At 37.9% G+C, this 22,829-nt stretch overlaps 1 protein-coding gene across 3 annotated transcripts in view; it reads left to right on the plus strand.

The window, feature by feature from the left end:
* The window catches only part of pgs1 (phosphatidylglycerophosphate synthase 1), a 43,697-nt gene extending 28,677 nt beyond the window's left edge, over positions 1–15,020 (plus strand). The window contains exons 7-11 of one of the 3 annotated variants that reach the window (XM_061931763.2): positions 1,352–1,551; positions 1,757–2,048; positions 7,085–7,233; positions 7,297–7,417; positions 14,189–15,020. In XM_061931763.2, the coding sequence (XP_061787747.1) occupies positions 1,352–1,551; positions 1,757–2,048; positions 7,085–7,233; positions 7,297–7,416 (761 nt within the window). In that variant the 3' untranslated portion in view covers position 7,417; positions 14,189–15,020. Of the gene's footprint in view, positions 1–1,351; positions 1,552–1,756; positions 2,049–7,084; positions 7,234–7,296; positions 7,418–8,068; positions 8,232–14,188 lie in introns of those variants that run through there. The other 2 variants (XM_072912706.1, XM_072912707.1) reach the window with 2 other exon arrangements.
* Positions 15,021–22,829: the final 7,809 nt, after the last annotated feature.

Here is a 22,829-nt window from a genome sequence, read left to right on the forward strand (position 1 = left end):
AAAAATAAAAAGTGCAGTTTTTTCTGTAAAATGTGATTTTATCAAAACTTAATAGGAGCGTCCATGAAAGAGTAACTAAAAACTAAATTTTTTTATATTTAGTGTCTAAAGTTCTAAGAAATACATTATTTAAATTTAGATTACCGGTAATCAGTATTTTACGTAGCCCCGAAAGGGACATGGGGGATTTTTTTTTTTTTTTAATTTTTTTTAGACCTGTATCTCGTGCGCACGAGAAACTTTCTCGTGCGCACAAGAAACTTTTTATAAAGTTATAAAAAATATTTTTTAATTAATTTTTTTTTTTTAATTTCTTTTAGACATGTATCTCGTGCGCACGAGATACATGTCTAAAAAAATAAAATAAATTTTTTTTTATAACTTTATAAAAAGTTTCTTGTGCGCACGAGATACATGTCTAAACATTTTTTTTTTTTTTTATAACTTTATAAAGTTTCTCGTGCGCAAGATACATGTCTAAAAATTTTTATTTTTTTTTATAACTTTATAAAGTTTCTCGTGCGCGAGATACATGTCTAAAAAAATAAAATACAATTTAAAAAAATTATTATAATTTTTTTATAACTTTATAAAACGTTTCTCGTGCGCACGAGATACATGTCTAAAAAAATAAAATACAATTTAAAAAAATTATATATATTTTTTTATAACTTTATAAAAAGTTTCTCGTGCGCACGAGATACATGTCTAAAATTTTTTTTTATAACTTTATAAAGTTTCTCGTGCGCGAGATACATGTCTAAAAAAATAAAATAAAATTTTAAAAAATTCTAATTTTTTTTTTATAACTTTATAAAAAGTTTCTCGTGCGCACGAGATACATGTCTAAAAAATGTTTTTATTTTTTTTATAACTTTATAAAGTTTCTCGTGCGCGAGATACATGTCTAAAAAAAAATAAAATACAATTTAAAAAAATTATAATTTTTTTTTTATAACTTTATAAAACGTTTCTCGTGCGCACGAGATACATGTCTAAAATTTTTTTTTTTTTTTATATAACTTTATACAGTTTCTCGTGCGCGAGATACATGTCTAAGAAAAAAAAAATTTAAATTTTTTTTTTTTTATAACTTTATAAAAAGTTTCTCGTGTGCACGAGATACATGTCTAAAAAAATAAATAAAATTCCCCCATGTCCATTTAGGGGCTCCGTAGTATTTCTACACAATTGTAATAATTTTAAAATGATTATTTATTGAATTATTAATAACATGGAATTTTATTTAAATATAAAAGTATATAATAATTGTCTACAATGTGTTTTCATGCCCTGGATTGACAAACGCACATGTCTCCCTTTTTCTTGTCTGGATCTCCACGGCAACCAGGCGACAGGCGGGACTTCTCCGCCGTCGCGAGCAGGCGCATCATGGAGGTGGTGGACGCTGCCCACGCACGCCAGCGGCTGCTCGGTCAGCTCTCTGAAGAGGAGGAAAGGGAGGGGGAGGATGAGGATGAGGACACTTGGGTCTTCCCCCTGGTCCAGATGAAGCCTCTGGGCATCCAGGTGGACGAGTGGGTCACACAGGTGGGCGTTAGCAGCAGTCGGCACGATTTTAAACATGTGACTCATAGGATTAAAGATGACTAATAAAAACTGCTTGGAGGAATATTTGAGTCCCGCTTAGTCACTTTTTCTGGGCACAAAGTCGGGAGTGAAGCGGTCCTCTAATATTCATGTGGAGCAGATAAAGCATTGGAATAAAATAAAAAAAAGTCTCCCTTTTATCCAGCGCCTGCTGAGCGACGTGGCCCCGGACTCCAGCGTCTTCCTGACGTCGGGCTACTTCAACCTGACGCGGGCGTACATGCGCCTGGTGCTGGGGGGCGGCGCCCGCTACCACATCCTCACCGCCTCCCCGGAGGTCAACGGCTTCTTCGGGGCCAAAGGCGTGGCGGGCGCCATCCCCGACGCCTACACGCACATCGCCGCGCAGTTCTACGAGCGGGTGTGCCGCCTGGGCCAGCGGGACCGGGTCTACCTGCACGAGTACCACAGGCCAAAATGGACCTTCCATGCCAAAGGTGCCTCTTTCTCGCTCCTGATGTGCGCTGTAAAAACTGCATCAACCCACAGCTCAGTCGCCAGAACTTACGTTTTTTTTTTTTTAAGTAAATGGGAAAAGGGTACCACTTTTAATGTATCCTCTTAAGGCCCAAGCTTTTTGTTTACATGCTTTTTTTATTTCTCTTTGCTATTTGGGCTTATTGGAGCCTAATTAGAATAAAAACTAAGAATCATCTTTTGATATGATGTACTTAGTCCATAAGTACACAAATGTGTACCTTTATGTTTGGTGACATGCTAATTCTTATTTTTACACTTTTTTTTCCCAAATTCCATTGTATGTTATACTCTTCTGACACCACCAGATGGCAGTATAAGTGTCCACATAAGTGACCATAAGACCCCAATTCATTAGTGTACACAATTTTGGAAATAAGAGCTAAAAGGTGCCGTCCACGCATGTGGCCACTAAGCCTTTAGAGGTTTATGGAAAATTCTGGTGACTGAGCTGCCAGTTTTTTCCCGTAAAATCTACGGTTGTTGTTCTGACAGTGTTTTACTGTATGTGGGAAAACGCTACCTCCGTTATTTTTACTGTAAAATTCAGGTGTTTTTTTTTTACCCTAAAATGTATGCTTGTTTTTAAAATGCATCACTGTAAATTGAACAATTATATATTTGTGTTTTATGTATGTTAAAATTCCGGCAACTGAGCTGCAATTTTTTTCTGTAAAAATATATTGTAATTTACTGTAAATGGGAAAACGGTACCACTGTTATTTTTACGATAAAATTGCAGTGACTAAGCTGCCTTTTTTTTTTTGCAGAAAACTTTCGCCTGTTTTTTTTTTTTTTTTTTTTTTTTACAATGCATTACTGTAAAAGGAAAAAGAGCACCACTTTTATTTCTACGGTAAAATTCCCGTGACTAACCTGCCAGTAATCTGCACTCGTTGTTTATACGAAAAGCGGCATCACTGTTACTTTTACGTTAAAATATGCGGTCGTTCTTTTTACTGTACATTGTTATAAATTGGAAAAACAATACCACTGTTATTTTTTAGGTAAATATCGGCGAAAAAGCTGCAGTTTTTTCCTGTAAAATCTGATTGTTTTTACAGTGCATAACTGTAAATGGTGAAACAGTACCACTGTTATTTTCACCTCAAAATTTTGGCGACTGAGCTGCCAGTTTTATGTTCAAATCTACACTCATTTTTTAGGAAAAACGGTATCACTGTTATTTTTACGATTTAAAATCTGCAGTCGTTTTTACAGTGCAGTACTCTAAATAGAAAAGGTCATTTTTACTGTAAAACTTTCGGCCGTTTTTTTACAGTGCATTGCTGTAAATGAAGAATTGATACCACTGTTATATTTTTATGGTAAAAAAATGTTACCACAAACTTTACGCTTTTTTTTTTTTATTTATTTTTTTTTTAACTGCGTAAATGGTAAAACTGTCATTTTCACGTAAAACATTTTGTGACATAGCTGCCATTGTTTTGCCATAAAATTTAAGGTTGTTTTTTACAGTGCATTACTGTAAATGGAAAAACAGTTCAACTGTCATTTTCATGGTAAAAATTCCGGTCACTAACCTGCCAGTTTTATGTTAAAATCTACACTCGTTTTTACTAAAAACCGTATCACTGTTTTGTTTTTTTTACGTTAAAATCTGCAGTCTTCGTTTTTACAGTACATTACTCTAAATATAAAACAGTACCACTGTTATTTTTATGTTAAAATTTCGGCGACTGAGTTGCCAACTTTTACTGTAAAATCTGCGGTCGTTTTTAAAGTGCATTGCTGTAAATGAAGAATTAGTACCATGGTTATTTTTTACGGTAAAATTCAGTCAACTGAGCTGGCAAATTTTTACCACAAAATTTACGCAGTTTTTTTTTCTTAAGCTGCGTAAATGGTAAAACAGTACCACTGTCATTTTCATGTTAACATTTTTGCGACTGAGCTGCCAGTTTTTTGCCGTAAAATTTAAGGTTGTTGTTTTTTACAGTGCAGTACTGTAAATGGAAAAACAGTACAACTGTTATTTTCATGGTAAAAATTCCGGTCACTAATCTGCCAGTTTTATGTTAAAATCTACACTCGTTTTTACGAAAAACGGTATCAGTTATTTTTACGTTAAAATTTTGGCGACTGAGTTGCCAATTTTTACTGTAAAATCTGCGGTCGTTTTTAAAGTGCATTGCTGTAAATGAAGAATTAGTACCATGGTTATTTTTTACGGTAAAATTCAGTCGACTGAGCTGGCAAATTTTTACCACAAAATTTACGCAGTTTTTTTTTCTTAAGCTGCGTAAATGGTAAAACAGTACTACTGTCATTTTCGCGTAAAAATTTTGGCGACATAGCTGCCAGTTTTTTGCCATAAAATTTAAGGTTGTTTTTTTACAGTAGCAGTACTGTAAATGGAAAAACCGTACAACTGTTATTTTTATAGTAAAATTACGGTGACTAACCTGCCAGTTTTATGTTAAAATATACACTCGTTTTTACGAAAAACGGTAACAGTTATTTTTACGTTAAAATCTGCATTACGTTAAAATCTGCAAGTGTCGTTTTTACAGTGCATTACTCTTAATAGAAAAACAGTAATTTTTGCTGTAAAACCAGTGTCCGTTTTTTTTTACAGTGCATTGCTGTAAATGAAGAATTGGTACCACTGTTATATTTTTATGGTAAAATTTACTCGACTGAGCTGCCAAATTTTTACCACAAAAGTTACAATTTTTTTTTTTTTTTTTTTTTAACGGCGTAAATGGTAAAACAGTACTACTGTCATTTTCGAGTAAAAAAATTTGCGAAATAGCTGCCAGTTTTTTGCCATAAAATTTAAGGTTGTTGTTTTTTTACAGTGCAATACTGTAAATGGAAAAACAGTACAACTGTTATTTTCATGGTAAAAATTTTGGTCACTAACCTGCCAGTTTTATGTTAAAATCTACATTCGTTTTTACGAAAAACTATCACATTTTTTTTTTTACGTTAAAATCTGCAGGTGTCGTTTTTACAGTGCATTACCGGTACTCTTAATAGAAAAACAGTCATTTTTGCTGTAAAACCTGCGTGCGTTTTTTTTTACAGTGCATTGCTGTAAATGAAGAATTGGTACCACTGTTATATTTTTATGGTGAAATTCACTCTACTGAGCTGCCAAATTTTTACCACAAAAGTTACAATTTTTTATTTTTTTTTATTTTTTATTTTTTTTAAACTGCGTAAATGGTAAAACAGTACCACTGTCATTTTCGAGTAAAAAAAATTTGCGAAATAGCTGCCAGTTTTTTTGCCATAAAATTTAAGGTTGTTGTTTTTTACAGTGCAATACTTTAAATGGAAAAACATTACAACTGTTATTTTCATGGTAAAAATTTTGGTCACTCACCTGCCAGTTTTTTGTTAAAATCTACACTCGTTTTTACGAAAAACTGTATCACTGCAGTCGTCGTTTTTACAGTGCATTACTCTAAATAGAAAACGGTACCACTGTTATTTTTACGTAAAAATTTCGGCGACTGAGTTGCCAATTTTTACTGTAAAATCTGCGGTCGTTTTAAAGTGCATTGCTGTAAATGAAGAATTGGTACCACTGTTATTTTTTGACGGTAAAATTCAGTCGACTGAGCTGCCAAATTATTTCCGCAAAATTTTAAATTACGGTGACTAACCTGCCAGTTTTATGTTAAAATCTACACTCGTTTTTACAAAAAAGGTATCACTGTTATTTTTACATTAAAGTCTGCAGGCGTTGTTTTTACAGTGCATTACTTTTAATTAAAAAAACTTTACCACTGTTATTTTTTTATGGTAAAATTCAGTCAACTTAGCTGCCAAATTCTTACCGTAAAATTGTGCAGTGTTTTATTTACACTACGCATAACTGTAAATAGTAAAACAGTACCACTGTTATGTTCACGTTGAAATTTTGGTGACTGAGCTGCCAGTTTTTTACTGCAAAATTTAAGATTGTTTTTTTATACAAAAAGCGGGATCCACTTCAAACTGTTCAGCCTATTCGGGAATTGCGGTCTTTCCCTTAACAAATTCCCAGAATTTCCGTTTTTCCGGGACATTTTTCCCATTCAAAATGAATTGGCTATTTTTCAAACTTCCACCATTTTCATATTTTTCAACCGATTCAAACCATTCAACCTTCAACATATTCCACTCATCCTGTAAATTCAAACTATCATTTTTCCAAGCTCAAAAAATTTCCAGGAATTCCCAGAATTCCTTTTTTTTTTTTTTTTTTTTTTTTAAACCCTTTTTTTGATAATTTTTTTTGCCGATTACTCCTCCCACATTTTCAGCCCACTTTAACCTTTCTACCGTCCAAACATTCCTCTTAATCAGGACAAAAAACAAAGATTTACGGTTTTCCCGAAATTCCTGGAATTCCTAAATACCATTTCTCAATTAAAAATGTCACTACTTCAACATTTCTCGAGCGATTTTAAAAATTCCAACACCGACCATTTCAACTCACTCAGAACATTCAAGTCTTTTAACGTTTTCCAAAAAATTCTCGCTTTTTCAGAAATTCTTTTTTTATACAAAAAGCGGAATCACTTTTTTTACAGTACGTTGCGATACATGGAAAAACTTTATTTTGACGGTAAACTTCGGCGACTAAGCTGCCAGTTGTTTTTTTAGAAAAACTGTACAACTGTTATTTTCATAGTAAAAATTGTGTTAAAATCTACATTTTTTTTTTTTTTTTTTTTTTTCAAAAAAACGTGTCAGTTATTTTTACATTAAAATCTGCAGGCGTTGTTTTTACAGCGCATTACTGTAAATGAAAAATTACCACTTTAATTTTTGCTGTAAACTTCCTAAGACTGAGCTACCTTTTTTTTTTTTTTTTTTTTTTTTTTTTTTTACCGTAAAATCTATGGTAGTTTTTACAGTGCATTACTGTAAATTGAACCACTTTTATTTTGACCTGCCAATTTTCTTTTTACTGTAAACTCTACATACTTTTTATTGGACAGTGTGATGGTGATCCAAAACCCTCCTTCTTGTCTTCCAGGTCTATGGTACTACCTCAAAGGGCAGGATCAGCCTTGCCTCACGCTAATAGGCTCCCCTAATTTTGGGTACCGCTCGGTTCACCGCGACTTGGAGGCCCAGGTTGCCATAGTAACCGAGAACGAAGAGCTGAAGAGCCAGCTGCAAGAGGTGAGTGTTTACCTCACAGTTGGGAGTGATGATGCATCATTTAGTTCCTCCGACACATTGCAGGAGCAGGAAATGTTGTACCAGCGCTCCTCTGAGGTGTCCAGGTCTACGTTCCTGCAGTCGGACCGCCACGTCAAGCTTTGGGTCCGGCTGATCACTCCCCTCATCAAGAACTTCTTCTGAGGTAAGGCACACACAAAAAATCTTGAATCTAGATTTGAATCACCATTCCTGCAGTCAGCTCAAGCTTGAAATGTTACTTTAACGGTTAAACATATTTTAAAAAAAAAACAAAAAAACAAGGCAGAACTAAATGGGAAAGTTTAATTGCACTAATAAGTTGACAAATAATTTAAATTGTGCCTGTCATTCACAATCCTTATGTAAGACATGTTCTTCTGTTTTTATAAATTCTAAATCGTAAATAAATGTTAGCAAAAGTCAGCTAATGACGGAGTCATAAAACCCTCTAATAAACCATCCAAAAAGTGCTAACAATACTCCATTTACTTTTTGTGACCTGGATATGAATCAAGTATTAGCGATATTGTTATTATAAGCGCCAACGGCGACCGAGTATTCTTAGCGGCGCGTTGTCAGAGCGCTAACTAGTCGGGCTGTGAATCCTTTGGGCACCACACGATTCGACTCAGTTCTTAGGGGTAACGATTCGATTCAAAATCCATACTTTTTTTAATAACATTGGTGTGGAGGGGGGCGTGGCCTGCGGGCCTGCCGCGGAACGGGGTGTGCCAGGACCGGCCTCGAAGACAGCGACGGGTGAATAGATGGCCCAGGTGGGCCTTGTCATCTAATCACCTGTCGCCTTTATTAGCAGCAGCCGGGATGAGACACACAGTTGGAGTTGGAGTGGGAGCCAGAGAGAGAGCGAGAGAGAGACACAAACTCAGAAAAAGACACTTTGCTGGAAAGCAAAAGCCTTGCAGAATTGATGAAAATAAAACCGTGTCATACCCTGAATTCCAGGCTCTCCTGGCAGTGTGTGGTGGTCCGAAGAACCCACTAGAGGGCAACCTCTACAATTGGGTTCTATGATTAATGACATTCCTCCATAAGAATAAACAGCTGTGATACATTTTTATATTGCATAAAAGAAAACTGGTTTTGTTTGATAAAATTCTACCCAAACATTTACTGAAGTGGCTGCACAGGACATATTCTTTAGGGGGGAAACATTTATTTTAGATTTTTTTTTAATCGATTAAGAATTGTTACACATAGGATCTGCGATTCATTCAAAAATCGAATTTTTTTTGGACCCTAAGAAGCTTATTCTGCGATATTGACATACTGAGCCGGTGAGCTGCTGCTTCTCCTCTGCATTGGTGAAAGTTGATTCTCGACTATAAATCATGCCTCGCACCTGGATTTGACAGAAACTCGACCTGGAGATGGCTGAAAGACACGAAAAGACGCTTATTTGCAGCAACTTTTTATTTTTTTTTAACCTTACCGTATTTTTCGGACTATAAGGCGCATTTAAAATCCTTACATTTTCTCAAAAAGCGACAGTGCGCCTTATAACCTGGTGCGCCTAATGTACGGAATAATTCTGGTTGTGCTTAGGAGAAGTAATTTTTATTTGGGACATGATGAAATGATAAGTGTGACCAGTCACATTATTTCGCAGTCACACAAAAGGGACAAGCGGTAGAAAATGAAGGATGGATGGACATAAGAGATACGTGCAGCCTGCAATATGACGCCAGTAAACAACAACAAAAATGTAAATGTTCCGGTCAGGTTCAAACATGGATGACATCTATTAAAGGGGAACATTATCACCAGACCTATGTAAACGTCAATATACACCTTGATGTTGCAGAAAAAAGACCATATTTTTTTTAACCGATTTCCGAACTCTAAATGGGTGAATTTTGGCAAATTAAACGCCTTTCTATTATTCGCTCTCGGAGCGATGACGTCACATCGGGAAGCAAGCCGCCATTTTCTCACTTTCGTCGGTGTGTTGTCGGAGGGTGTAACAACACGAACAGGGACGGATTCAAGTTGCACCAGTGGCCCAAAGATGCGAAAGTGGCAAGAAATTGGACGAAATTTGTTCAAAATACGAGGCTGTGGAGAAAGCCGACGAAATGGTCAGTCGTTTGTTCCGCACACTTTACCGACGAAAGCTATGCTACGACAGAGATGGCAAGAATGTGTGGATATCCTGCGACACTCAAAGCAGATGCTGACATCAACTCCAAAACTGGACAGATCAGCTTTCAGGAAAAGAGAGCGGATGAGGGTATGTCTACAGAATATATTAATTGATGAAAACTTTATTCATTACTCGCGGTTTTACGTAAATTATTATACATAAACTGTGTTTACCAATAATTTAGCTTAAAAACATTAATTTTTTTCAATCATTCGAGTAGTCTTGTGTAATGCAGTATTTTGTCTATTTAGGTATGGTTAACCTGAGTGCTGAAATCGGGGAAAAATATATGTTCTTAGCGCGCCTGAAATGGGCTGTCTGCACTCTCAAAGTGCATGTTGTTGCCAAATGTATTTCATATGCTGTAAACCTAGTTCATAGTTGTTAGTTTCCTTTAATGCCAAACAAACACATACCAATCGTTGGTTAGAAGGCGATCGCCGAATTCGTCCTCGCTTTCTCCCGTGTCGCTGGCTGTCGTGTCGTTTTCGTCGGTTTCGCTTGCCTACGGTTCAAACCGATATGGCTCAATAGCTTCAGTTTCTTCTTCAATTTCGTTTTCGCTACCTGCCTCCACACTACAACCATCCGTTTCAATACATGCGTAATCTGTTGAATCGCTTAAGCCGCTGAAATCCGAGTCTGAATCCGAGCTAATGTCGCTATAGCTTGCTGTTCTATCCGCCATGTTTGTTTGTATTGGCATCACTATGTGACGTCACAGGAAAATGGACGGGTGTATATAACGATGGCTAAAATCAGGCACTTTGAAGCTTTTTTTAGGGATATTGCGCGATGGGTAAAATTTTGTAAAAAACTTCGAAAAATAAAATAAGCCACTGGGAACTGATTTTTAATGGTTTTAACCCTTCTGAAATTGTGATAATGTTCGCCTTTAAACAAGACAAGAAGCAAGGAATTAAACAGAGACAGAATTCAATTTAGCTCAATTGAGGAGAAACGTCTGGGCTGTACTCTTTGTACAGTCTTCCACCGCGCTCTGACGAAAGGTCGCACGCCTCCTCTTTTATTTGGACTTTCCCTGATTACATGGCAACAGCTGTTTATAAAGGGACGGGGGTCATAAACAGCCGTCGCCTTTGGTTACAAAACAGTTCAAAGAAAAGGTGCCTGAAGGTGGGGTCAGGTCCTGCTTCCTCTCCGCTTTGTAGATCTCGGGTAAAGACAAAATCTTCCTGTTGACATAGTTTACAATGAAGCGAAATGCAACAAACACAGCGAAATATGAACGCGAAGGGTAAAAAAATCAAAAAATCTTCAATGTAAATAGTCATGAAAATAAAGAAAAGGCATTGAAATGAGAAGGTGTCCAAACTTTTGGCCTGTGGAAAACTTTTGCTATTGTTTTAAAATGGGTGCACAGTCACTGGAATCCATCTCGGGCGCGCTTGTAAGAAAAAGAAGTTCCAGTGTCATTGTGGTCCGTCCTGACCCGGCGTCCTCCTCGTCTTGCCAGGATCCCAGTCCGTTGACTCACCCCTCTGACTCACCGCTTTTGATACTTTTTACTGTTTACGTGACCGCGATGAAGCCGGAGACTCACCTCTGATGTTTGGATTTGTTTTGCACGACAACCAAGAATGTGAGGCAGGGTAAAAAGTCATGAAAACAAAGTCCACTCGGATTATTGCGCACATTTTTGCTCAGTTTGTCAGCTAGAAAGTGGAGTAGAATGACTTGGGCAGGAATGAAGGCGCGCACACCGAGTGGTTTCTCTGGCGGTGGGTGATGTTGACATTTTTAGCCGCGCGCATTCAGCTCTTATCTCACGTGGTTCCTGACGGGAACCAAACAAAAGGCCGGCCTTGAAAAGGAGGACATGGTTGCCGTCGGCAACGAGCAGGGAGAGGAAGTCCATTGTTGCAAAGTCTCGATGTGATCTTGGACCCCAAGCAGGCTGGTGTGAGGGTCTGCAGGTGGCTGCCCTCTAGTGGGGGGAAATGAAACATCCACCTTCAAACTTTGGTATACTTAAATACACCAAGCAAGAGGTAGACGGTAAAACGGGGCTGTGACTCCTCCTCCTCCTCAACCCAACGTAAAACAAACAGGAGTAATATAAACACTTGGTAACACCACTTAAAATGCTGCATACATATACACTCATGCATATAATAATTCATGTTGTTGCCCTAGGGCAGGGGTCGGCAACCTTTACCAGTCAAAGAGCCATTTTGACCAGTTTCACAAATTAAAGAAAACAATGGGAGCCACACAAATCTTTTGAAATTTAAAGTGAAATAAACACTGCATACAAAGTTTTTTTTTGCTTTGTGCTATGTATAAACCAAGGGTCTCAGACACGCGGCCCACACCTTAATATGAAAATTGAATGTTCGTGCGGCCCGCGGGTTTTATATGAATAGCGCTTGACAGCATCATACTTGTCAACCCTCCCGATTTTTCTGGCAGACTGCGAAATTCAAGGCAACTGTTCTCTCGAACGTGCCGTGATGGTACAGCATTTAGCGCCCACTACAACCAGCGTGCCGGACTAGCCACACGTTGCATGGGGCTTCTGCTTGCTCACGTAAGTGACAGCAAGGCATACTTGGTCAACAACCACACAGGTTACACTGACGGTGGCGGTATAAAAAACTTTTAACACTTTTACTACGGTAATAATGCGCCACACTGTGAACCCACACCAAACAAGAATGACAAACACATTTCGGGAGAACATCCGCACCGTAACACAACATAAACACAACAGGACAAATACCCAGAATCCCATGTAGCCCTAACTCTTCCGGGCTACATTATACACCCCCGCTACCAAGGGTTCCTGGTTCGATCCCCACCTTCTACCAACCTCGTTGTGTCCTTGAGCAAGACACTTCACCCTTGCTCCTGATGGGTGGTGATTAGGCAGGCAGCCCCCAGTGTGTGAATGTGGAAATAGTGTCAAAGTGCTTTGAGTACCTTGAAGGTAGAAAAGCGCTATACAAGTATAACCCAATTACCACACGGACAAAGCTTAACCTATTGTTACTATAACAATCTACAAGGTTAATATAGGTTGCTTCTCTTTCTTCCCCTCCATTTTTCTGCATTCTTTCGTATCTCTAGTTATCATTACGTATATGTATTGTTGCATTTGAACATCTGTATTGTTGATAATAAAGGTAAATTATTGGTATTGTTCATTATCAATAGTGATATTTCTATTGCTCCATTTGTAGTGTAATAATGCTCATTGTCATTTCTGTATTATTTATTTCACTAACTGCTTCTTTGCTATCACTTTTACCATCATATTTGTACACATCCTATTTACTGATGTTGCTCTATTGTTATTATTGTTTGCTCCCCCTCTTGTCCCCACAATTTCCCCCTCTATCTTCCTTTTTTTCCTCTTTTTATCCCCTCCTGCACCAAATGATAATATAAATACATTTAATAAAGTCAAATACAAATAAGGCAACAAGAGAAGTATCCCAAAGTAAATGCATACAGACGATATGGACGTCTACATCAACTACAGGACAACAAAAAATAAATAAAATTGCTGCATGAGACTCTGCAAAGTGATATAGTTCCGTCAACATTATTTTCTTCTGTGCAAATGTAAAGAAAGTTAAAGAGTGTGTGATTTACTGCAATATTGTCAGTCTTTTAAGGTTTTATGTTTGCTTTGTTGAAATTGTTCACACATTACAAGTCTTTTCTATCGTGACCCTCTTGAATAGTTTCTACCTCAGTTTGTAGAGTTCAAATTAAAGTAGCAATGATTGTCTCACACACACACACACACACGAGGTGTGTTGAACTTTGTCCTCTGCATTTGACCCATCCCCTTGTTTCACCCCCTGGGAGGTGAGGGGAGCAGTGAGCAGCAGCGTTGGCTGCGCCCGGGAATCATTTTTGGTGATTTCAATCAATCAATGTTTACTTATATAGCCCTAAATCACGAGTGTCTCAAAGGGCTGCACAAGCCACAACAAGATCCTCGGCTCAGATCCCACATCAGGGCAAGGAAAAAACTCAACCCAATGGGATGACGATGAGAAACCTTGGAGAGGACCGCAGAATGAGGGAAAAATTACCCGGAAAACGTGGAATTCTGGAAAATCTGGAAATGTTTGGAATTTGTCAAGGGAAAGCCCGCGATTCCTGAATAGGCTGAACAGTTTGAAGTTGGAACGGTTTGAATCGGGTGAAAAATGTGGAAGGTAGAGCGTGCCAAAATCTGGAGAAGAAGAAGAAGTTGAATAAATATATGAATTTTGGTGTAAAAAAAGAAAACGTGTGAATGTTTTGGAGCATTCACACAACATTGGAGCAATAACAGTTTAAGTTAAAAAAAAATTATTAGTCAACATTACAACTTTTTCTTGTTGCATTTCACCTGTTTGCTAATAATAATAATAATAGATTTTATTTGTAAAAAGCACTTTACATTGAGCATACAACCTCAAAGTGCTACAGCGTATTAAAAAAAGAACTAGCACGCATATATCTTTAAAAAAAAGGCTTTTTTAAAAAGAAGGGATTTTAAGCCTTTTTTTTTTTTTTTAAAAGCATTCACAGTCTGTGGTACCCTCAGGTGGTCAGGGAGAGCGTTCCACAGACTGGGAGCGGCGGAGCAGAAATCTCTCTCAGAAAGCTCTTTTGTTTGTGTCTCTAATTTGTTTATTGTGAGCGAACTGTGGTACTTTTCTAGTCTTAGATTGCGCTGTGTGGGCCGTCCTCAGGACATTCTCTGATCCGTCACTTTTTTTTCCCCTTTTGTGTATTATTTGTGTGCAGGTGAGAACCTCTGGTCCTGGAAGCAAGGAGGAAGTGGATCCTGCCGCACTGAACTTGTGTCCTCACAGGAAGTGACACGAACAAAAATGGGTCACGGTGACTTGACGGGATGGCGAAGTCTTATTTATTGCCGGGGATCAGCCGGATCCTAAAATGTCTTTTTACATTTCTACCGGTCAAAAGTCACATGTGACTCTGAAGTACACCTTTTGTCTGCAACTAACCAGAGAGGAAGGTTTAAAGGTCCACCTGGCGCAGGAGTCACGTCACACCACAGGTACCAGTCGTCTGCTGAGCTTGTCTTCTGCACTCCAACCAGAGGGGGGCAGCGTACCTTTAGAAGACAAACTGATGACAAGCAAACAATTCACACGTTCACTAACTTTATTAGCGGGGTTGTAAGGTGCTAAGGTCCTGGACTGGGTGGACGGTGTTCTGGCGAGACATGCTCCCCATTGGAATTGATGTGGATGTGTTTAATCCTACACGTGAGTACACTATTTTGTCTACTGCTGCCAAATGATGACTTCTTTTAATCACATTTAGAATGTTTAATCCCTGATTAATAGGAGCTAGTGATGGGTTGATGAAGCGTTTCGACACATTGCAAAACTGTATTGATACTGTGTCGATACTGTGTCACTAAATACTGACATCTGCTGGACATTAAAAATCCCTACAGGCAACCTATGGACCGACTCAACTGACACTGACTTTATGCCCTAGTATATACAATAATATAAACTAAGTCATTGTATTTCATTTAGGATTATTTCTAGAGATAAATGCGTTAAAATGTAATATCGGAAATTATCGGTATCGTTTTGTTTTTGTTTTTAAATCAACATAAAAAACACAAGATACACTTACAATTAGTGCACCAACCCAAAAAACCTCCCTCCCCTATTTACACTCATTCACACAAAAGGGTTGTTTCTTTCTGTTGTTAATATTCTGGTTCCTACATTATATATCAATATATATCAATACAGTCTGCAAGGGATACAGTCCGTAAGCACACATGATTGTGCGTGCTGCTGGTCCACTAATCATACTTGCCAACCCTCCCGGATTTTCCGGGAGACTCCCGAAATTCAGCGCCTCTCCCGAAAACCTCCCGGGACAAATTTTCTCCCGAAATTCAGGCGGACCTGAGTGATATGGGTGCATATGTGACCCACCCATAATGTGTCACATTTTTGTGTTAATTTATTTATTTTATTTTTTGGTTTGAATTCGTTTTTTGAAGCTGTCATTACACATTTATCAGTATTCACATTGGTCAGTAGGGGGCAGTAGGGCGTTTCTTCCCAATTGAATGCTATCACCTGCAGACCGGAAGTGTCTTGTCATTCTGATGAGCGCGACCAGTCTGTGAACAATTGAAACGTACTGTGTGCTTTTTCCTCCTGTATAACAGGTTAGTTTTGGTGAATCAACTCACTGAATAATATCCATGTGATCTTTATAAGTTTAAGTACACATTCTGATGGTGGAGCCTAACTCTAAAGTGTTTGTGAGTTGTAGTTTGTGTTTGTGAATGAATCCAGTGCACAGCTGCAGTAATCAATACAAAAAGGCGACGTGAGTGCGCAATGTTTATATCGGAACTTCTGATCCTAATTCAGACTCCCAAATTAGAGCTCCCGTTTTCTTATTGATTTTAAAATGTATATTTGTATAATATGTGTGTTCTGAAATAGTGACAGAGAATAGAACAAGGATGGACAATTCAATCCTTAACTCAACAATGAGTAGATGAGTGTTATGTGTGTGTATATGTGTAAATAAATGAACACTGAAATTCAAGTATTTCTTTTATTTATGTATGTATATATATATATATATATATATATATATATATATATATATATATATATATAATAAAATATATGTGTATATATATATATACATATATTTTATTATATATATATATATATATATATATATATATATATAGCTAGAATTCACTGAAAGTCAAGTATTTCTTATATATATATATCTATATATATATATCTTAACCACGCCCCCGCCCCCCACCTCCCGAAATCGGAGGTCTCAAGGTTGGCAATTATGCCACTAATAGTACTAACCTTTAACAGTTAATTTTACTCATTTTCATTCATTACTAGTTTCTATGTAACTGTTTTTAATATTGTTTTACTTTCTTTTTTATTCAAGAAAATGTTTTTAATTTATTTAACTTATTTTATTTTATAAAAAAATTTTTAAAGTACCTCATCTTCACCATACCTGGTTGTCCAAATTAGGCATAATAATGTGTTAATTCCACGACTGTATATATCGGTTGATATCGGTATCGGTAATTAAAGAGTTGGGCAATATCGGAATATTGGCAAAAAGCCATTATCGGACATACCTATATATTTCATATTTTCATTTAAATAAAAATAGATTTTTATCTTTTTTAGATAGTCAATAAATAATGTGAACATGTATCATAACATGGAAATCTAAGATAACGTGTTGTGGATGAGGATGCTTGTGGACTGGGAATGTTTTTTTTTGTTTTTTTTAAACTGTTTTTCCAACGTATTAAATTTTAGACGATTTCTCTTCTTAGTTATTATTTCTCCGGCTGACAGCAATGAGGAGGTGGATTTGTTAATGTACGACAATTCTGTCGTACAAATGAGACATTTAACCTGCAGAAAATATGAATAGTAAACTAAGAATCATTTTGAAGAGATTTTGAATTCTAATAGATCAAGTGGAAACTTTGAGAGAAGAGGATGAAACGACAAGGAAATTAACACAAATACATTTTTTTCCGATATATGATCAAAATATTCCCACACGGCGGAAATCTTTCTTTTTGCCTGAGGCTGTTCCATACTTGCCAACCCTCCCGGATTTTCCGGGAGACTCCCGAAATTCAGCGCCTCTCCCAAAAACCTCCCGGGACAAATTTTCTCCCGAAAATCTCCCGATTTTCAGCCGGAGCTGGAGGCCACGCCCCCTCCAGCTCCATGCGGACCTGAGTGAGGACAGCCTTTTTTCACGACGGGAGGACAACAGGGTGACAAGAACTAAATCATCCAGACTAGAGATAAATTGTATTATGTTTATCTTACCTAAAAATAAATATATTTACTAATTAAAAAAAACAAAAACGAAATGCATTTTTACTATATTTTGCTAAAAACATCAAAATTTATTGTATTTTTATTTGTATTTTTTCTGACTCCTTATTACATCCAGCCATAGAATTATACATTAAAATAAACATATTTGAAATAATTAATTTTAAATAATAATTCATTTAAAATGACCATGTTTAATTATTAAAATAATTGCTTGTTTATCAACAACTTTAGCATTTTATTCATTACATTTTGAAGCTCTCAGAAGCCAAGTTATGTTATATTCCTTAATATTTATTTATGCAAGTTTGAAGTATCAATTATCTAAACACAGTTTTGTTTGCATATTTTCAGGATGTAGATATATATATTTACATATATATATATATATATACATATATACAGAGGTGGGTAGTAACGCGCTACATTTACTCCGTTACATCTACTTGAGTAACTTTTGGGATAAATTGTACTTCTAAGAGTAGTTTTAATGCAACATACTTTTACTTTTACTTGAGTATATTTATAGAGAAGAAACGCTACTTTTACTCCGCTACTTTTATCTACATTCAGCTCGCTACTCGCTACTATTTTTTATCGATCTGTTAATGCACGCTTTGTTTGTTTTGGTCTGTCAGACAGACCTTCAAAGTGCCTGCGTTTCAACAAATACAGTCACTGGTGACGTTCACTCCGTTCCACCAATCAGATGCAGTCACTGGTGACGTTGGACCAATCAAACAGAGCCAGGCGGTCACATGACCTGACTTAAACAAGTTGAAAAACGTATTCGGGTGTTACCATTTAGTGGTCAATTGTACGGAATATATACTGTACTGTGCAATCTACTAATACAAGTTCCAATCAATCAATCAAAAGTGTGAAGGAAAAAAGACCCTTTTTTATTTCAACCGTACATCCCGTCAAAAGCCTAAAGACTGACTGCACAGTTCCTGTCTTCACAATAAAAGTGCCGCTCCATCGCCCCTGCGCTTTCAAAATAAGAGTCTCCGAAAGCCAGGGCAAACAAGCTAGCAAGCTACGGAGTTTGCCGCCAATGTATTTCTTGTAAAGTGTATAAAAATGAATATGGAAGCTGAACAAATAAGATGCCAAAAACCAGCCACTTTCATGTGGTATTAGACAGAAAGCAGGAACTTTTTTTCTCCATTTGAAAACGTGGACGTTATCATCACTACTGTCTGATTACAATCAATGCAAGTCATCAGAATCAGGTAATACACCAACTTATATTCTAGTCTTCATGAAAGAAAGGAATCTATATGTGTTAAACATGCATGTATATTCATTAAAACACCTTTAACATGTAAACAAAAACGGCAAAATAAATATAAATTATATACTGTATATATCAATGTATGTATATATATATATACCGGTGTGTGTGTATATATATATATATATATATATATGATATGTGTGTGTATGTTACTCATCAGTTACTCAGTACTTGAGTAGTTTTTTCACAACATACTTTTTACTTTTACTCAAGTAAATATTTGGGTGACTACTCCTTACTTTTACTTGAGTAATAAATCTCTAAAGTAACAGTACTCTTACTTGAGTACAATTTCTGGCTACTCTACCCACCTCTGTATATATATATGTATGTATGAAATACTTCACTTGGTGAATTCTCGCTGTCAATATACTCCTCCCCTCTTAACCACGCCCCCCGCCCCCACCTCCCGAAATCGGAGGTTTCAAGGTTGGCAAGTATGATCAAAATATTCCCACACGGCGGATATCTTTCTTTTTGCCTGAGGCAGTTCCATGATCTCTGACGACGATAAATTAGGAATGACCAACGACAGAAGTGTGACGATTGTGTTGGCAGCAGCATCTCGTTGACGGATGCGCTTCCTTATAAAAACACAGTTTGACGCGCAGGCGTCAGTGCGACACAGTTGGCGTATCGGTCACGTGACCCAAACAGCGCATGATCGGTCACGTGACTTTCTAAAAGCGGTACGCGCACCCGTCACAGGGTTTTGCTCTATGAGCTCGACGCATGCGCCGATGCACCGGTGTTGCCGGACCCATCACTAATAGGAGCTTGCAGAGTAAACATTTATGTAAAACACAGTTGCATTTTTAAATGCGTAAAAAACCTGGAAGCAGTCACCTAAAGTGTCGTATTTGAAAGTGATAAATGCACTCAGAATAAATTGTGATTAATTTGCATATATGCATGATTAATATACTTTTTTGTGATTAATCATGAGTTAACTCGTTATTTTGGACGGCCCTAATTGTTCATTTAGTATACAGTACATGTTTCACTCTACAACCAAATTAGGGTTGTCTCGATACCCATATTTTGGTGCCGGTACCAAAATGTATTTTGATACTTTTCTCAATAAAGGGGACCTTTATTTTAACCAAAAATGTTAGGGTACATTAAACATATGTTTATTATTGCAATTTAGTCCTTAAAGGGGAACATTATCACAATTTCAGAAGGGTTAAAACCATTAAAAATCAGTTCCCAGTGGCTTTTTTTATTTTTCCAAGTTTTTTTCAAAATTTTACCCATCACGCAATATCCCTAAAAAAGCTTCAAAGTGCCTGATTTTAACCATTGTTAAATAAAATAGTGAACATAGTAGACAACTTGTCTTTTAGAAGTAAGTAAACAAACAAAGGCTCCTAATTAGTCTATGCAGTAACATATTGTGTCATTTATACACCTATTATTTTGTACACATTATGAGGGACAAGCTGTAAAAAATGATTAATGCACTTGTTCATTTACTGTTAATATCTGCTTAAACATGTTCTATCTACACTTCTGTTAAAATGTAATAATCACTAATTCTTCTGTTTGATACTTTATATTAGTTTTGGATGATACCACACACTTGGGTATCGATCCGATACCAAGTAGTTACAGGATCATACTTTGGTCGTAATTTAAGTCCAGGGACGTATTTCCTGGGTTTATAAACATAATATGAATTTGTTTTTTTTTAACGAACAAAGATTTTGTGATGCTAAAAAAATATCGATAGTAGTATCGACTAGATACGATCCTGTACTTGGTATCATTACAGTGGATGTCAGGTGTAGATCCACCCATGGCGTTTGTTTACATTGTGACGCTGGTGAGCTACGGTGTGTAGTGAAGCATGTTTAGCTATTCCTCGTCCTTGTAAGAAACTCACTTTGTCGCCATGGAGGCGAGGATTAGTGATTTAGAAGTAGCTACAACACTGCGGATGGACGTTAGCCATGTCTTAAAGCACCTCTTCCTGAGGGCGTTTCAGTGTTAGAACTACACTTTTATCGTTAGTTTTTAAGCCAAAATGCGTCCGTTCTCCCTTTTCTGTCTACACACTGTGTCTGCTTGTAAGTACTCTGTGATTGTGCGCTGCCGAACATGCTCCTCTGCTCGTAAAACCAGCAATGTGACGGCGTGTCGTTAAAAAAGATAAATAATAATATGGCGAACCGGTACTTTTCAAACAGAGTATAGTATTGTTTTTGATTCATTAGTACCGTGATACTATACTTTTACCGGTATACCGTACAACCCTAAACCAAATAATAGGAAAGTGCTCCCAGCATGCCTTGCAGCACTTTTTCCATGCCTTGAAATAAACCCCAGGTTAGATGGTGTAAATTAGTAGTGTGAAACATGTTAAGACAAACTAAATCGTTATTTAGTGTAGTCAAGGTAAAGTTAGTGAGTTCCAATGGGTCTAGCCTAGAGATGTCCGATATCATTGGCCTGCTGATATCAGCCGATAAATGCTTTAAAATGTAATATTGGAAATTATCGGTATCGTTTGTTTTTTTATCGGTATTGTTTTTTTTATTAAATCAACATAAAAAACACAAGATACTAGAGATGCGCGGATAGGCAATTATTTCATCCGCAACCGCATCAGAAAGTCGTCAACCATCCGCCCGATCTAACATTTAATCAGAACCGCACCCGCCCGTTGTTATATATCTAATATAGACGATGCAAGGCATTAGTGAGGTTATAAAGCTTTTGCCTGTTAAAGAAAGGAGACTGATCCAATGCAGCACAGACATTCAATGCGTGCCACGCTGTCACGGCCCAGACGCACACCAGTGCGCAATCATCTGGGAGCCGCGTTGAGCGCACCTCCAAGCGCGTGGAGGTGCGATGTCCCTCGCACCCTCGGCGGCTCCACCCGGGCTTGCGACCGAGGCTTCAGCGCGCACCGCGGCGGCTATCCTACTCGTCGCGGCATAGCCCTCGCGGCTCTCGCTGTCGGCGACGGCCGGGTATGGGCCCGACGCTCCAGCGCCATCCATTTTCAGGGCTAGTTGATTCGGCAGGTGGGTTGTTACACACTCCTTAGCGGGTTCCAACTTCCATGGCCACCGTCCTGCTGTCTATATCAACCAGGGTGAGCCCCACCCCTTTCGTGAGCGCACTGCGCGCGGAGTGACCCCTGTTACGCGCCCCCGGCAACAGGGGTGGCGGGCAGGTAAGCTGCGCGGGCGGAGCGTGCGGAGTGACCCCTGTTACGAGCCCCCGGCCACGGGGGTGGCGGGCAGGTAAGCTGCTTACCTGCTGCGCGTGACGCCGGCCGCGGCGAAGGCGGACGAGGCGGGGTGTCGGTGCGGTGGGCGCGGTGGTGACCCTGGACGTGCGTCGGGCACTTCTCGCGGATCGCCTCAGCTACGGCTCCCGGTGGGGCCCTCTCGGGGGAAGGGGCCTCGGTCCCGGACCCCGGCGAGGCGTCCCTTCTCCGCTCCGTAAAAGTGTCCATCTCTTTTTTTTTTCTTCTTCTGTTGTGGCATATGCAGCAGGTGCCTGCTCGTTTTTCGTATGTGGGTAACAACATTTAACTATGTATATATATTTCCCAATTGGTTTAACTGCCACCCGCCTGAATCTATTTAAAATCTAATTTCTTTTTATTTCAACCGCCCGACCCGACCCGCGGATAAAATCTAATTTTTTTTTATTTCAACCGCCCGATCCGCGGATGCGGTTGTGTCCGCAAACCGCGCATCTCTACAAGATACACTTACAATTAGTGCACCAACCCAAAAAATCTCCCTCCCCCATTTACACTCATTCACACAAAAGGGTTGTTTCTTTCTGTTATTAATATTGTGGTTCCTACATTATATATCAATATATATCAATACAGTCTGCAAGGGATACAGTCCGTAAGCACACATGATTGGTCCACTAATAGTACTAACCTTTAACACTTGATTTTACTCATTTTCATTCATTACTAGTTTCTATGTAACTGTTTTTATATAGTTGTTTTTTTTTACTTTGTTTTTTATTCAAGAAAATGTTTTTAATTTATTTATCTTATTTTATAATTTTTTTTAAACCATACCTGGTTGTCCAAATTAGGCATAATAATGTGTTAATTCCACGACTGTATATATCGGTATCGGTAATTAAGAGTTGGACAATATCAGATTATCGGCAAAAAAGCCATTATCAGACATCTCTAGTCTTGGCAGAACTAAGGTACTCCACTGGTGTCAAATAAGACGAGGGCCAAGGGAAGATC

The sequence above is a fragment of the Nerophis lumbriciformis genome, linkage group LG39, assembly GCF_033978685.3.
Source record: "Nerophis lumbriciformis linkage group LG39, RoL_Nlum_v2.1, whole genome shotgun sequence".
Lineage (NCBI taxonomy): Eukaryota > Metazoa > Chordata > Actinopteri > Syngnathiformes > Syngnathidae > Nerophis > Nerophis lumbriciformis.